This window comes from Coturnix japonica, chromosome 2 (assembly GCF_054131305.1).
Source record: "Coturnix japonica strain WE chromosome 2, WE-NBRP24, whole genome shotgun sequence".
Classification (NCBI taxonomy): domain Eukaryota; kingdom Metazoa; phylum Chordata; class Aves; order Galliformes; family Phasianidae; genus Coturnix; species Coturnix japonica.
In genome coordinates, this window is record NC_140664.1 from 28,597,418 (window position 1) to 28,613,674 (window position 16,257).

At 39.4% G+C, this 16,257-nt stretch overlaps 1 protein-coding gene across 8 annotated transcripts in view; it reads right to left on the reverse strand.

The window, feature by feature from the left end:
• The window catches only part of TERF1 (telomeric repeat binding factor 1), a 22,061-nt gene extending 11,948 nt beyond the window's left edge, over positions 1 to 10,113 (reverse strand). For 6 of the 8 annotated variants that reach the window (XR_004306252.2, XR_014943334.1, XR_014943335.1 and 3 more), the window contains exons 1-5: positions 9,887 to 10,113; positions 8,369 to 8,464; positions 6,272 to 6,402; positions 5,479 to 5,565; positions 2,769 to 2,918 (exon numbers count right to left, since the gene is read on the reverse strand). Coding sequence is in view for 4 of the 8 variants with exons in the window: in XM_015855774.3 (XP_015711260.1) it covers positions 2,769 to 2,918; positions 5,479 to 5,565; positions 6,272 to 6,402; positions 8,369 to 8,464; positions 9,887 to 10,058 (636 nt within the window). In the remaining 4 variants the exon portion in view is untranslated. Of the gene's footprint in view, positions 1 to 223; positions 1,543 to 2,768; positions 2,919 to 5,478; positions 5,566 to 6,271; positions 6,403 to 8,368; positions 8,465 to 9,886 lie in introns of those variants that run through there. The other 2 variants (XM_085539449.1, XM_085539448.1) reach the window with 2 other exon arrangements.
• Positions 10,114 to 16,257: the final 6,144 nt, after the last annotated feature.

Sequence of the window (16,257 nt, forward strand, 5' to 3'; positions counted from 1 at the left end):
AGCCCCTTGGCTTTCACAGAGTCCGTCCTTTATGTAACAATCTCGGTTTCCCATCGGCTGTCCTGAGAAGTCACCTCACCACCCAGACAGGACCGCTAAAATCAGCGGAGTGCACTTATCCTGTCCAGTGCAGTGGGGGACACCCCAAGAAGCGATAATGAATCCCGGACGAGCCCCCAAATTGTTGGAAATATCCTCAATAATTTTTGGTCAGGACGGTATCTCTGATAAAAAGCAGTTTTTATTCGCGATTGCAATGGCGGGCGCCCTGATGGCAGAAGCGCGCCTATGGACATGATGTTACAGTTTTTATACCTTTTCTCCCATATGTTTTCCCCTCCTGTTTCCCCTTTGATTGGGTATTCCAGGTTACAATTTTACTCGAGATTTGCATTACATTCCGACATTTGTTGATTCCCGCGTTATCTTGTGATAGTCAGTCGCCATCCCGCTGGTTTTGTTTCCAAGATGTCTCGGTACTCTTATCGCATTGATATGTTGATTTCCTTCAAAGCTTCTTTCATTCTGTCCCAGAGACTGTCGTTAAACAAAAAGCCTGGGGTGGTGATTCCAGTCCTTCCCATATCTCTCCAGGCACATCCTTAGGTATGGCATGACTTGTAGGTTTTACAGTGTATACAACAAAAACGTTAAATCATATATTATTGCTAGTTTATACGGTTATATTGTTACTTTAACTTATCCTCTTTGGATCTTTTATCACTCAGGTCCTATTTGTCCAGCACCAAAAAGTAGTTTTATTGCAGATAGCTGGACAGACAGGAGCTGCGGTCTTTATAACTATGATTTTTACCTAATAACTACAAATTTCTTCACTTATATATTCATATTTTGTTCTAAATGCAGAAACAACATTTGATTCCCACACTTTCAAAAGACGCATCTTGGACTTTTAGCTTATAACATAATTTTCCTGCATTCACAAAAAGAAATTTAACATACTACCTAAAATCTTTTAGCCATAACCTAAGATGATTTCTCCTCACTTCCAAAGCTACAGACTTTGAAGCTTTGTAAGATTTGTGCTTATCCCCAGGTTCCCCTCATCTACTTGCTATAATAAATAACACCTAAACAAAACCAACAGCTTACTCCGTATGATGTCATTCAGGTCACTTTGGTGCTGACTCTATTCTCTAATATCTTAAGGCATATTTACAGGTCAGATGACCTAAAAATCCTAGCTGTGCACCATCATTACCAAGCAAAGCAAACTTCATTTTATCTCATACCATCTATACAATCCAAAACATCTGCTTTATAACACTTAAATATTATTAGCCAAAACAAGTCAGTTGACAGTTAGCAGAGAAGACTACATGAAAATAAATCAACATACTTTAAAAGGAAACAGTAGCTCTCAGATTATATTTGTCCCTAAAACTAATTCTTTTGGAAGAATAGCAGAAGTTATAACGCAGTAAAAATCGAAACTATCTGCTGAGTGACCCCATCTGGCTGGTCTTCCTTCAGCACTGCCATATCTGCAGACTCTTCCTAGAGCAGTTTGCCTGTAAGTTTCTTGAAATTAAGATAAAAATAACTAATAGTAGTAGCTGCAAATTTGCAGATTCCAAGCCTGACAGTAAGCTGGAAACAGCAGCCTACAAAACAGCCTAATAACATAGACCTTTCTGAATTTCCTCATGTGGCATCAGAAGACAGACAGACATGAATAGTTAAGGCTAGGGTATCTCCCTGTTATATAATACTGGAAAACAATTACATGTATTGTACAGCCAAGTGTAATCTTCACGCTAGTCTCCTTCATATCCCAGGTAATTCAGGGAAGAGTAAAAAGTCTTCAGAAGACTACAACAATGATACAGAAACTAAGAAGGATGAGTATACAGAGAGAGGGTCTAAGTATGTTACTGTGAAGGTCTGGAACCTTCTCTATCATCTCCAAACCTCTCTCTCTCTCTCTCTCTCTCTCTTTTCTTAGGCTCAAAGACAGAGCTTTGAAAATAAACTTGAACTGACAGTATAGCAAAACTTTGAAAGTACTGCCTCTGTTACTCTGAATATGTTTGAGAGAATTCCTAGTCCCTTTCTGATAATAAAATGAAAACCCCAAAGGACTTCCAGTTTGTTTATTTTAACATTTACCACTTATTTCCTTTAGATGTTTGTGTTTTTGTGATTGAGCAACTCAATACTCTTTTACAGCAAGTAAACATATGAGAAATTCTTCACAATCCTCCTGAAGATGAACTGCTGGAGGAATGCTGTTCTCACCGGCTTTAAATCATTTCTGAGCAAGACCGTTTGTAAATAAAGAAAATCGTACAGGAAAAAGCAGTAATAGTCTTTTATCTCTAAATCCACTCACATTCCTAAACTTTTAAACAAATTAAGAGGTTTTGGTCTTTTTGTTTTACTATGATTCTTAGGACCTAAATACGGCAAAACAGTTACATTATTTGCCTAGGATCAGAACTGGTCCTCTTAGACACACCCTACTGACAGCCCCAGTCTTTTTACCCTCAAAATTACTTTTCTAATCAAGACAGGTATGGATGACAAGTTCAAAGTATTTTAGAAGAGCTTTATTCCTACAGTCTCTTAAGCATTCAACCTTGATTTTTTTTTAATTAATAAGATTTTTCATAGGAAGATAAGGCTTCCCTTTCTTCTAAGGCAATAACTGAACACAGTCTAAACAGCTTCCTTGAAAGCATGCATCTATTTCATCTTATCATGTCCCTCTTCTGAAAAAAAAAACTTTGGAAATAGCTTTCACATACCTGTAGTAAGAAGTTAGTTCCATTTTCTTTCAGGAAAAGTTCAACGTAAGACTTGACTTTACTTAACAAAAGATTGTAACTGAAGCTCTGGAGAAGGGGAACATACGAATCCTTCCTTTTGACTATGGCTGCCAGCTTCATCCTTAAAGGCTAAAAAAAGCACAGCTATATATGACAACCGCAAGACACACTTTTCACTTATCTCAGCACTGACACTAAATAGGACATAGACAAAGCTAAACCAGATGATTTTGTAGTTCTCTGAATATGCCTGGACAAATTCATGCTAGAGTTTGAAAGGGTTCTACAGTGGAATAGACTGAACACCTGGAGTTTACTCTGATTATAAACTTAATAAGAAGTACAACTTTCCAGAGGTGCACATTAATTCCTTTACGAATAACACTGAAAGCAGTACGGTCAATGGAGCAGAAAGTTAGCCCAGAAAGGCCCACTCATCATTGGGTTTCCTTTTCTTATTTGCTCCTTACGGAAACTGCTACTGAAAGGAGTCTACAGTAATCAGGAAGAGGGCTATTTAATATAGTAGCATTAAAGACAAAAACACCTGTGACTGATCACAACCTCACAGTCATCCACAAACCACCGTGCATCCTATACAGGCCACAGTCAATAATTGATGTATTTGTACAGGCTATTTATGAGCTTGAATACTATTACTACAGCCTACATTTTCAAAACAGCCGAGTCTTCTGAATGAAAGGTTTCTGAAGAGTAAGTTATACACATACTACTATTTATAAAGAGCATGTGTGCTGATATACCAAAGAAAGATAGTGGCAGCAGTTCTATCTTTCTTCTTTCTGTGTGCGGTGTTGGCCTTCTTTCACTTTTTCCTCTCTACACTGTTTTCCTCATTGTAGCATAATAAAAAGCATCACTTTCTGCCTCCACAAAATGCCAGAGTTTCTCCTGTTTCAGCAGTTTACGACACACACCTATTACAAGGTCGGGGGGGGGGGGAGATGAGGGGTGGAAAGCAGGATATTGTAAGAAGCCATGCTTTTTACAGTACTGTCTCAAAGTTTGCTGAAATGGACAAGTTCAGGCAAGTCCTGGCCAAGGTTCCAGGACTCCCTTTGTCTGAAATACACAGGAACCAAGGTTCGAGAAATCCCTTTGTTTAGGAGATGGACAAGTCCGGGAGCTACAAAAGGGAGATAAGATGCAGATCAATGGCCCTTAAGTGGTCTTTTTGTGTTGGCCCATCTCAAGGAAGATTGACATCTCTGAGGAAATCACAAGACTCTGACCCGAGCGGTACCGAAATCTCTCGAAGGCTGGAAAGAAGGATAAAAAGGGCACGGACAAACCACGGTTTTGTGGGCATCTAGGTATCTGACCTCAGATTCCTCCACCGTTGTCCTACTGCTGCCTATTATCTCTTCTGGGATTGCTGCTCGAGATTCTGCTCCGAGGGACCTCGCTGCCCGAGACTCCACTTCCTGAGACCTCGCTACTCTGACCATCTTCTCTGCGTTTCATCGATCTGTGGCCTACTACTTCGCTGCTGCTCTCCCCTATGCTTATTTTGCCCCGGACCAACGTTAACAACGTGCTACGGGTCGCTGCTGCATCCAGGAGGTGACTATTCCCCGCTTTAACGTAATTCTTGCTCTTTTCTACCTTTTTCTATCGCCTACTTTCCCTTCCCCATCACCCTAATTTTGGCATTCGTCGCTCTCCCTTCCCATCCCCTCAATTGTCTATTATTTCCAATAAACTGGTCGAATCAACATTTGAATGTTCTTCTTCTTAATCTCACACCGGGCATAACATTATCAAAAGAACCTTTGCCTCACTCCTAAATTGGAGCGAGACAGAGATTATCAAAAGTTCTTTCAGCTGACTAATAAAAAACAAATAAAGAAGGACCTGAAGCATCACACACACTCAAAAGTTAAGTCTCTTAAGCCTATATACAACCTACCTTTCCTTCTCCCCTCCCTATTTTTCAACCTCTGAGAAGCCTTTTCCATTACTGCAGCAGTCTATAGATTGCTGAAATCATCATTTTTAGTACACTTACTGTTTTCAGCAAATTCAGGTGTGTGCATTACTTATTATTTTGAACTGATATGCACATAAGATTAGCATCTTCATGAAGCAGTGAACATCAAAGCAAGCAGTACTCATACCCAAATGTTAGCAGTTCCAGATAGAGGCAAAACAACATCCCCTCTATGTTATAGATGTTAATAACCTTTTCTTTCTTCTGTTGTTTCAGCCTCTAGAATGAGAATTAATCAATGGAAAAGATAGCTAAAGCACTCTGCAACGACTCAGAAAAGGTCAGCAGCCCAATTAGAGCAGTGGACTCTTAATTTCTCTACCAGCACGTTTATGCAGTCTTTAACTTGAAAAAACCTGCAGTATCACTTTCCCAGAATCACTCATATTTCCGGTAGAGTGGGAAAGGAGATGTAGTTTGGATCACTGCTGCCCACAGAAGAGAATATCTGCATCCAGAAGGAGCTGCTTCTCTCTCACAATTCACTTTTCTTATTTCTATTACTCTATTACCCTATGTCCAAATATCCTTTTGTAATGACAGCTGCCACATCTGTGGAAGTGATTGCACAAAGAATGAAGCTACACAGATAGTATTTGCTACCTCTGAGAAACCGTTCCTCTCTCTTTTCCTCTAACACAAGCAAACAAAACAAGTGTAAATGAAGGAAGTTATTACCTTATGCGATTCTGAGTCTGTGAATAGCCTCTCAATAACTTCAGCAGCCTCCTTATAATATCCTTTTTCCATGTAGACTGCTACAACCTACAATGAAAAGTTACATTTTCAAGGTATGCTGAAGCATTTGATCATTTGATTCAAAGGAAAATAGAAGTCACACTTCTACAGTTTTGTAAATAAATAGCCCCAGATTTTGAAGTATCTCAAGATGACCAACAACTACCTAATGAGAGCTAATTCTGAATTAAGTGTCACATAAGTGTCATGTAAAGGATTAAATACAGAGATTTAAAAGGTTTTTGACTGATGCAAAATCTTCCTTATCTACTAAGTAGTTAGATCCTCCACTGAAGGACCTTCACAGGCCATTAGCTGACAACGTCCCCTAAGTGCAACTAAGATGCAACAATTGCATTTTCAGTAATCTGATCATTTGACATTTTTATTAAGTGCTACTTAAAAGAGGACACGTTCAATTCAGTAATTCAATGATGACCACTTGTAATAACACATGTATTATTTTAGATTATTATTCAAGAACAAAAACCCCACCAAATCCCAAAACAATTGGTAACTGTCCCTTGTTTAAGCACAGATATTTTGTAGACATCTCTATATAAAAAAAACCCTCAACACTTATTGAGATGTTGTATCAGATGAGGTTTAGACTGGACATTAGAAGGAACTTTTTCTCTCTAGAGCGGTCAGGCACTGGAATGGCTGACCAGGGAGGTGGTGGAGTCGCCATCCCACAGCACATCATGAAGACTTTTGATTAAGTCACACAGACCTGAATTTGAATCAAACGACGAATTTCTTCATGAAGTGTATTTAATTTACTTTCTTCCCTTTCAAGTAAAGTCCAAAAAGACAGTGCAGACTCCAAAGGCGAAATTCTTGTATCGTTTTCAAAATGGCATTCTTAGAGGGAAAAGAAATAGAAAAAAGTGTATTTGCTATTTATTCACAATGAAGTCACATATACAAAAAAATGTATATTAATTTCTCCTCAAATTATGTCTAGTTGCTCTCACCAGGTGTTTCTAAAGATCAGAAGGAATTCTCACACCATTTTTGAACAGGTTAAACCAAGGGAAATTCAAACAGTGTTAACAAGACCATCACTGGAAGGGTAGAAGCATCCTCTTATGTCATTGCACCAATAATAACATTTGCGCAAATGGCCAGAACACAGCATCAAAGTGACCTGACAAATCTAGCCTAGCAACACAACCACTCCTTCTGCACTCTATAGTTTCCCAGTCTGATCACTAGGCACCTGCACGAGTGAGTGCACCAATGTAACAGGCACCCCAGATGCTAGCAAGAGCACGTCAGCTTCTCTCCACAGCAGTGCCAGCTTAGCTCAAAGTATTCACTGAACTATAGCCTCATGTACACTTCTACTTTAAAAGGCACCATGGGAAAATTTCTCTTATTCCTTACAGTTAAGTATTTTTTAAACAGAATGGAAATAATTTAAGCATGCCTAAAAAGGCAAAAATATTTGTTAACAGCTACATAAGCAAGACTGAAAAAGCAGTATTTGAAAACAGCTACAACAAACTGTTAAATTTTAAGTAGTATGATGTGTATATATTGTGGTGCTCATGGATATGATTTAGCAGAGGGCTTTTAGAGTTAGGGTACTGGTTAGGCTGTGGTTGGACTTGATGATCTTCAAGGTCTTTTCCAACCTGGGTAATTCTATGATATATACATACAAAAGAAAGAAGCCACACTTCAGTGTTTTCCTAATTATTGTTTCAATCAATACAACACTTCACACTGAGTTTATATTAAGATGACACCAAAGCATGTAACTCTTCAAGAACTGGCATCTAAACCAAGCTACCCTTACTAATCTGTACTGAGCCTTATTTTAGTCAAAGAAAGAATGAGGAAGGCTACCATAAAATACATCAGCTATTCAGATACATTGTGCAACAACATCTGTTATACTAACTACAAGACTCATGCAGTCTTCCTCTACACACAGGTCTACTGCACTGCAATAGGTATAAACACATTGAAGTCATATTCCCTATTGATACACAGGATAACAACGTCAAAGTATTATCAGATAAATTTCTATTATTACATTTAAGATAACTCATAACACATGATATCCGATCTTAAAGTTGAACCAAATCAAGAAAAGTGTTATTACCTGATAATATAAGTTTTAATTGTATGAAAACAAGCCTCTGTGTTACTGCTAAGCTAGAATACACATTTGCTCTTCCCTCCTCATGCCTGCAAGATTGCTTTTAAAGTTCCTAAAAAGAACTTGCAGCAGAGAACTTTAGGTACCCCAAATACTTGAGCACAGACAAAGAATTGGCTTGGCCAAACCAGTAAGTTGTGACCACAGCCAAACAAAAGATAGTAGTGAACAATAAAACAAAAGATCTCCTGCTGGCTGAAAGTCTTGCAGCCTTCTGTAAAAACAAAGACAGGCACTCTTCTCATCTAAGTTCATACATGCACTGTTTGCCTTACTTTAATCTCTAGATTTACATGGGTAGAAAAGTGCTCTCTGCACTTCACAACTGCAGATATTGCTCACTAAGGGCTAGGTATTTTTTCCCCAGTATATTTCTTTCGTTGATACTATTGAGACAAGACAACCCACAACTTGAACAGCATATAACCACTCTACACAGTGAAATCAGCAAGCTGAGAGTAATAATACATGTCTGTCCAGCATATAGCTTGAGTATATGTGAAACACAAACAGCCCAACAGCAGACAATTCAGTCATTTTATGTATACAGCAGAAGCTGTGTGAAAACCTAATACACACCTCTATGCAAGGCTCAGGCAAATCTAATTCAATAGAAAGTGGGAGGGGAAGAAAACAGGACCAATAAACTAGAGGACTTACCAAGCTTTTTTCCTTCTGCAATTCGTATCAAAAGCTGACAGAGGTACACCATTTTTTTCTGATGTGTTGTTACATTGGAGAAGCCATTAGAAACAGCTGGAAAAGAAAAGTTAAGTCAGTCTTGCTCCAGCACTGCCACAGTGTGGCTACAGATGTACAACACACTACCTCAGAAACATAGCTTAAACCTCCACAGTAAATCAAGGTATCACGTGGTGATACCTTGATACTTTAGGTTGTTTTCTTTCCTAATGTTTATATTAGAAAAGGTTGAAATTTCCCTACTGTATATGTTGCAGGGGGATACTCTGACCTTCATCTTCTGGCATCTCATTACTCTGTCTCTACCAGCTGCTCTATTCCAGGTCTGTTAATGCTTCTTCCTTTAGGACATAATTTATAGAATGGCCTGGGTTGAAAAGGACCACAATGATCATCCAGTTTCAACCCCCCTGGTATGTGCAGGGTTGCCAACCACCAGACCAGGCTGCCAAGAGCCACATCCAGCCTGCCCTTGAATGCCTCCAGGGATGGGACATCTTGCAAGGATTATTATGTACTTTAGATAGGGAATTGTCATGACTTCATTTCCATCATGCTGATTCCTGGGAACATTACATCTTAATGTCCAATATATATATAGACATATATTATCCAATATACATATCAATTTGTCTTCACAGCATAAGACAGAAACAATCAAATTGAAAACTAAAGAACAGGTAAAACAACTTGTCCAATGCAGTTGAAGACTGAGCACCCTAGCTTGCACATATTTCTCAGTGTCAGCCCAGCAAGAGCCAAGATCATGCAGCATGGGACCTCCCCCCCCCACACACACACATACACACAGGATTTTCATTGCTACAACCAGAAGACAATGCTATTGTTTTACTAGGAAGTGCTCAGCCTACTTACACATTACTGGATGATCATCACTCGGAGAAGTACGCACTTAGAAACTAATTAAAAAGCCTGAATGAATACCCAATCTAACATCAAGAATTATAGCGTCATTTGGGTTTTAAAAAACACATTTGCAATCCTGTTTGTGAAGACAGGTATACAAGAGCTGTAGCTAAAATAGGAAATAAGAAAAAGGACGCTGCTTAGAATAGCAAGAAAGAGCCACTATTTATAGCTACACATTTATGCATCTCCCATAGCAAACAAAGGAGTTCGGTGTCCGAATAAGCCTGGATTATGAGCTCATTATTGGAGATGGGTGCCATCCTTGTATCCTAAAGATGGAGCCAGAGTCTGGAAGCTTTTTTCAGCAGGAAGAAGGCTGCAGCTAAACGATGCAATAGAAAAACAAGTCCACGGGACAAGTAGCTTGTGAGCTTTCCCTGCTCCACCACATGCTTCTAGGTTGGCACTTCAGTTCAGGGACGAGATTTTACATAAAACATTCTATGCTTTTGTTTCACAAAGCCTTCATTACACAGCTCTAAGTTCCTTCACAGCTAAGGGAAAAGCAGCTTTGTTAACACAGATAACCCAGACCCGGCTCCTCACCCTGCGCCACGTCCCTCCACCGCTTGAACTCGGCACCGCACTCCTCCATGAAATGCCGGCACAGGCAGACGCAGCTGAATTCCAGCACCCAGTCCGCAGCCACATCCTCCACCAAAGCTGAAGACACAAACGGCACCAAACCACCCTCCCGCTCCCTCCCCTCTTCCGACATTTTCAATCTGGGCGCCACTGCTCCCCCCCACTCCCACCAACGGTCCCACCGTTCTACCCCCGCCCCTTCCGGCGCCTCGGCCAGTCAGCTATGGCTGCCGTCATTTCCGTCGCTGAGAGTGACTGTGTGAGCTCTCACAGAGAACCGTGAGGAGGGAGATTGTGGTTCCTCTTTATGTCTGACCAGAACAGTCGATCTTGTGTTATTAAAACAGCTCCTACCTGCCCCTGAGTGAGGGGCACACGTATTAAAATACAGCCATGAAACATGTGTTTAGTTATGATAGCGCTTATGTAGTTTTAAATGCTGTTTCTTTGGAACGAAGGTGAGAGAGATGGACTTTGTTACTCTTGATACACATTTTATCAGTAAAAATACTGCTCTGCATTACGTAACTCATTACATTAGTTCAGTGGTAGTGGTTATTCAATATGGAGTGATGGAAAAATCGAAGTAACAGAGCCTTGAATTTCAGTTATTGATTGTTATTTCAGATATTAAGAATGTTATTGAAGTTATCCACTATGTATATATGGAAATAAAGAGAGCAGAATTCTGATGTAATGCTGTCAAAAATAACAGACTTTCGAAAATCACCTCTTTCAGACAATAACAGACAGTAACTTTCCATTCTATTTATGATTATGCCAAGATTTTGTTTTATAGATTTCTTCTGTTTCATTTGCAAATAGGTCAATTCTGTGGATAGAGTGAAAGGGGAATGAGAAGTAAATGAAAGGCTGGATTTCTTATGCTGTGTTATTAGCATCTTAACTCATTTGATTTCTCAAGCTCACACTGTAGATCTCCTCACTGTGTGTTTCAAATACTAGACATCTTAACAGCTTGTTAAGCTAATATATATGTGCAAGAATAGAACATGCATTATTCTTAGCTAATATGATACAATTTAAATACAAGTATATGAATGTATTCAATATAATGAATTCAGAGGAGTCTCGTCCTCTTTGCTGAGGCAAATTCATGTGCAGAAAATAAATTTGTAGCTATTTATTTTGCCCTGTCTGGAAAGGTATGCTATGTAGTCAAATAAGAGTTGAAGGCAAGATAGTTGACTACACTGTTACCAATGACAGTGTGTGTGTATGGGGGGGGGGGGGGGGGGGAGGGGGGTGAAATAAAGAAGAAAAGAATTAAAAAAAGAAGAAAAAATAACCTGCCATGCTAGATAGTGGTGAGAATAGTCTATCTTGTTACCTGATGCAAATACTTGTTACATTGTGACTTTATCATCAGGTTAAGGCACTTAAAGCAATTAAGCAAATTCATGGTGTTTCAATACTTTAAAGAATTTAAGTGATATTTGCAAATTGCATTTTATCTAAATGAAGATTATCTAGAAAAGATATGCAGAATGAGTCCCTGAATTACTGATCAGGTGTTGATCTCTGTGATGTGCTCAGTACTGGCTGAGACTTTGCACTGCTTTCTGTGGAGTTATCCCTGGGATGCACAGGTTTTGCTCAGGTAACTCCATTTCTGTGGAGACCTCTTGGAAACTTTGCTTAATTTAGAAGTCATAATTTACATGTTTTATTTACACTGTTAAAGCTCTTGGAAATAATATTCTCTTGTCCTGCTGATTTGTTGAGCATTGTATGTTTTTAGCAGATCTGCGGAAAAGAAAAAGAATTTGCAACAACGTGATATTGTGGAAATATTAAAGAGACATACTTACCTATGAATCTGTAAGAGTGACAAAGATGGGTTACAGATAATACCAGAAAAATATGCTATCTGAGGTTCCATTGAGTGAGGCTGAATCTGGTGCTGTCACCAACCTAAGCTTCCAAATCAAAGGAGAATAATTTACTATCTGGAAGAGTTCTTCCTGTCTGCTGTGCAAAACCCCTTTAGGTTGCAGCTGCATTGTAGCACATGAGAGGTGTTACACGGTTTTGATTTGCAGATGACTGTGCCAGGCTGTGTACATAGAGAGTGTGGGGTCTGTGTGTGAGCATGTGGAGGTTCTTACTCAAGTAGTTAACAGACTTGCTACTGGAAGATAAGTCACAAAGATGAGATGTTTCTATCCTGCTACCAAGGGACTGGGCAACTGAAGACAGTGCTACTTTCTTAAGAGTGGTACAGTTATACTTGCTTTTCACTCTGTCCTAGTAAATCATTAAATTGACAACACTAAAACAATACAATTGAAAATATGTCAAATGCAAGTAGCTCCTTGAGGGTCTGAGCTAATGAGTCGATGTCTTTATGGTCTGTGCTTTGTGCTTGTTTTCGTATATGCTTAAGAACATGCAAACTCTCAAATGTTCCCTGCATTCAAGGCATTCATGATGGTCACTGTGGATCAGAGTGAAGTTCGCTTTGAGCTCTTTTTCTTAATGAATGCACTGTGTTGTAATAATCTCTTAAGAGGCTTTTTAGCTTTAATAGTATGGACATGGATACTGTACTGATACTTCACAATCAACAGTTCATATCTTCCCATCAAGAAGAAGCAAATTGATGTGGTAGAGATTAAGAAGAACTGCAAATTGTATGCCATTCAAAAAGAATAATGTAAGGCAGCAAATGATAAAAACAGATAGATTTGTGAATTAAAAATGACAGTTTCATTAATAGTTTAAGTAACTGTTAATGTGAATAGTAGCATTACTCAATCTACTGTTTTTTTTTGTTTTGTTTTGTTTTTTGGCAGTAGGAATATTTAAATGTTAATTTCATACAGATTAGCAGTGAATTGTCACTGTGCAGATTTGTGGTGTGAGAAGCATGCTAATATCTGTAGAAACTCTGAGGATGAAAAGTGAGAAATAATAAATCATGCTTATTTGTTGTAATTTTAAAACATTCCTTTTTGGCAGCGTTCATGCTTGGCTTGTCTTTATTTTCTGCAGTAAAATATGATATGCTCTGTAGTTGTAGTAGTTCAATATGATTAAATGCTTCTTAGGTTTTTTAGGATATGGATGAATGCATTTGAAGGCACACTGGTGATTGGCAAATATTTCTGTCTCTTTGACCCTGCTCCTGGTGGTCTTGTCTTCATTAGGGAGAAAAAAATGTGTGTTTGTAAGAGGCCATGCTTTTTACATTACTGTCTCAAAGTTGGCTGAAATGGACAAGTTTAGGCAAATCCTGGCCAAGGTTCCAGGACTCCCTTTGTCTGAGACACACAGGAACCAAGGTTCGAGAAATCCCTTTGTTCAAGAGATGGACAAGTCTGGGAGCTATGAAAGAGAGAGAAGATGCTGATTAATGGCCCTTAAGTGGTCTTTTTGTGTGGGCCTATCTCAAGGAAGATGGCCATCTCCGAGGAATTCACATGACTCTGACCCGAGCCTTCCAGAAATGTCACGAAGGCTGGGAAGAAGTAGGAAAAAAGGGCACGTACAAACCCCAAATTGAGGTTTTCTGACACCAGATGCCTCACTACGGAAACAAGGAGTTTTTCTGTCATCATATGCCTCTCTATGTGAGTGCCTGCATGCTGAAGAAGATGCCTGCATGCTGAAGAACCTTTTAGGTAACTGACCTCAGATTCCTCCATCGTCGTCCTGCTGCTGCCTACTGTCTCTCCTGGGATTGCTGCTCGAGACTCTGCTTCTTGAGACCACGGTACTCTGACCGCCTTCTCTGCGCTGCACCGATCTGCTGCTTGTGGCCTGCTACTCTGCTGCTGCTCTCCCCTACCAACGTAACAACGTACTACAGGTCGCTGCTGCAGGCAGGAGGTTACTATTCCCCGCTTTTAAGCAATTCTTGCCTCTTTTCCTCCTTTTTCTATCGCCTACTTTCCCGTCCCCATCACCCTAATTTTGATATTCGTCGCTCTCCCTTCCCATCCCCTCAATTGTCTATTATTTCCAATAAACTGGTCGAATCAACATTTGAATGTTCTTCTTCTTAATCTCACGCCGGGCATAACATATCAAAAGAACCTTTGCCTCACTCCTAAATTGGAGCGAGACAGTGTTTAACTACGTCTTGGTTCACCTGTAGCAATTAATAGCAGCTAAAGTCCTCATTAAGAAAAAACCATAAAGTCTTCTGATGAATTAGTCTCTATGAGTAAATAATGCAGTTTTTTTTTTTTCTTGTAGGGGTATATAGCCTTTTTATTTATACCTTCATGTTTCAAAAAAGCCCAGAGGAACAAATTTTGTAAATGATTCAAGATTGAATCTTTTAGGTACTCTGATCAAACCTTCCATTAAAGCAGGTTCTCAGGCTTCATTGGCTCACAGTTTTCAGCACTGTCATGCTCAGAAGGAGGGTTTTATTGACACATAGTTACTAAAATAGGAAGCGTGCTAGTGTGGGTAAGGCTGCTCTTGTTTTCATAGTATCAACTTGTTTTAGTTGGATTTCAGGTGAACCAGTGCATCCTGTACAATGCCGAGTATCTAAAGATGGTGGTTTTGGAAGAACAGAGTAGAATTCAGTTCTGGTTTTAAAAGCAAGCATTGGAAGCTGTCCATGTGTCAGTTCTGTGCTGAAGGCCAAGCTTTGCTTCCCTATGGCTGTGGCCCTGCACTGCGAATTTCTGGCTGTGGTAACCAAAACTACACGTCCTGTTATGTATTCTGTGCAAATGAGGACATGGGATAGGCTCAGCCTATTCCAAGCCCAGCTAACCCCCAGTTCAGCCCAGGAAAGATGGGCATTCAGTGAGGAGAGCCTGTTTTCATCATGAGCTGATGAAAAGAAAGTAACTTTATGTTTTGTAACCCTGGTATCATTACACTGTGCAGCAGAGGAGAAAACAGTGCTGAAATACTGAAAAGTGGCTGCTTGCTTATGTGAAACTGATTTGTAAATGTACTGGTTGTTTATGAATGTAATTTCAGTTGTGGAATCTGTGATGCCTGCTTGTATTTCAGTGCATGGATGAAAACCTTTAAGTACTGAAAAATGCTGTTTGAACAGTGGTTTGATTTATTTTACTTGGGGATTTATTGGCTGTCATCTAAAAATGAGTCAGCTCTGTTAACAACCACTCTTGAATATATCTGAGAAAGTGAACATTTTATTTGAAGAAAACCATAGTTTAAACAGTCAATGCAGGCTCTTTTCAGAACACTGTTTTTTGTTTTTTCTCTGGCCTGAAAACTGACTGGATGTCACCACAGACAGGTAATTAAGTTTTTTTTGTAGCCACTTTTCCTCCCAATTTGCTTATGCAGGCAATTGAGGCTTGTGATGCATGATGTGCCGTGAAAGCTTTAAAAAGCACCCAACCCACTGCATACTACAATGCAGTCTTTTTTTATTATCATTTATTTATTTTTATTATTATTTCCCCCTCTCCCCCCATTTCAGTCTTTTATAAAGATCCAGGAGTGGATGTGGTTCCTAGAGACTAAAAAAGTCTGAACAGACATTACAGTTCTTCTTTTTCAATCAATGAAAATGTGCATTGATAGAGACAGCAGAAACGTAGTTTAAACCTCCACAGTAAATTACAGTTTAATGTGGTGATATCTTGATACTTTAGGTTGTTTTCTTTCCTAATGTTTATATTAGAAAAGGTTGAAATTTCCCTTCTGTGTACATTGCAGGGAGGTACTTTGACCCTTGCCTTCTGGCATCTCAATACTCTGTCTCTACCACCTGCTCTATTCCAGGTCTGCTAATGCTTCTTCCTTTAGGACATAATTTATAGAGTGGCCTGTGTTGAAAAAGACCACAATGATCATTCAGTTTCAACCCCCTGCTATGTGCAGGGTTGCCAACCACCAGACCAAGCTGCCCAGAGCCACATCCAGCCTGGTCTTGAATGCCTCCAGGAATGGGGCATCCACAGCCTCCTTGGGCAACTTGTTCCAGTGCGTCACCATCCTCTGTGTAAAAAATTTCCTAATATCTAACCTAAACCTTCCCTGTCTCAGTTTAAAACCATTCCCCCTTGTCTTATCACCATCCATGCTCATAAACAATCTATTACAATTCATGTTTTTAGTTTAGCATATAACAGTTTGCTCACAAACTGTCTGTGTTTGTGTTCAGCCACAGATCAGATTGCCCCAGTAAAGTGGTGCATTTTCTGTACCTGCCTTTTCTTGCTAGCATTAACTCCATTTCTTTCATGGGCTGCTGTAGAGTTGAGATGAGATACTGGGGTACTGTTTTTATTTTATTTATTAATTCATTTTCATTTTTTGAAATGAGCTCCATAAACAAGAAGGGAGATTGAGGAGTACAGAAAAGGTCC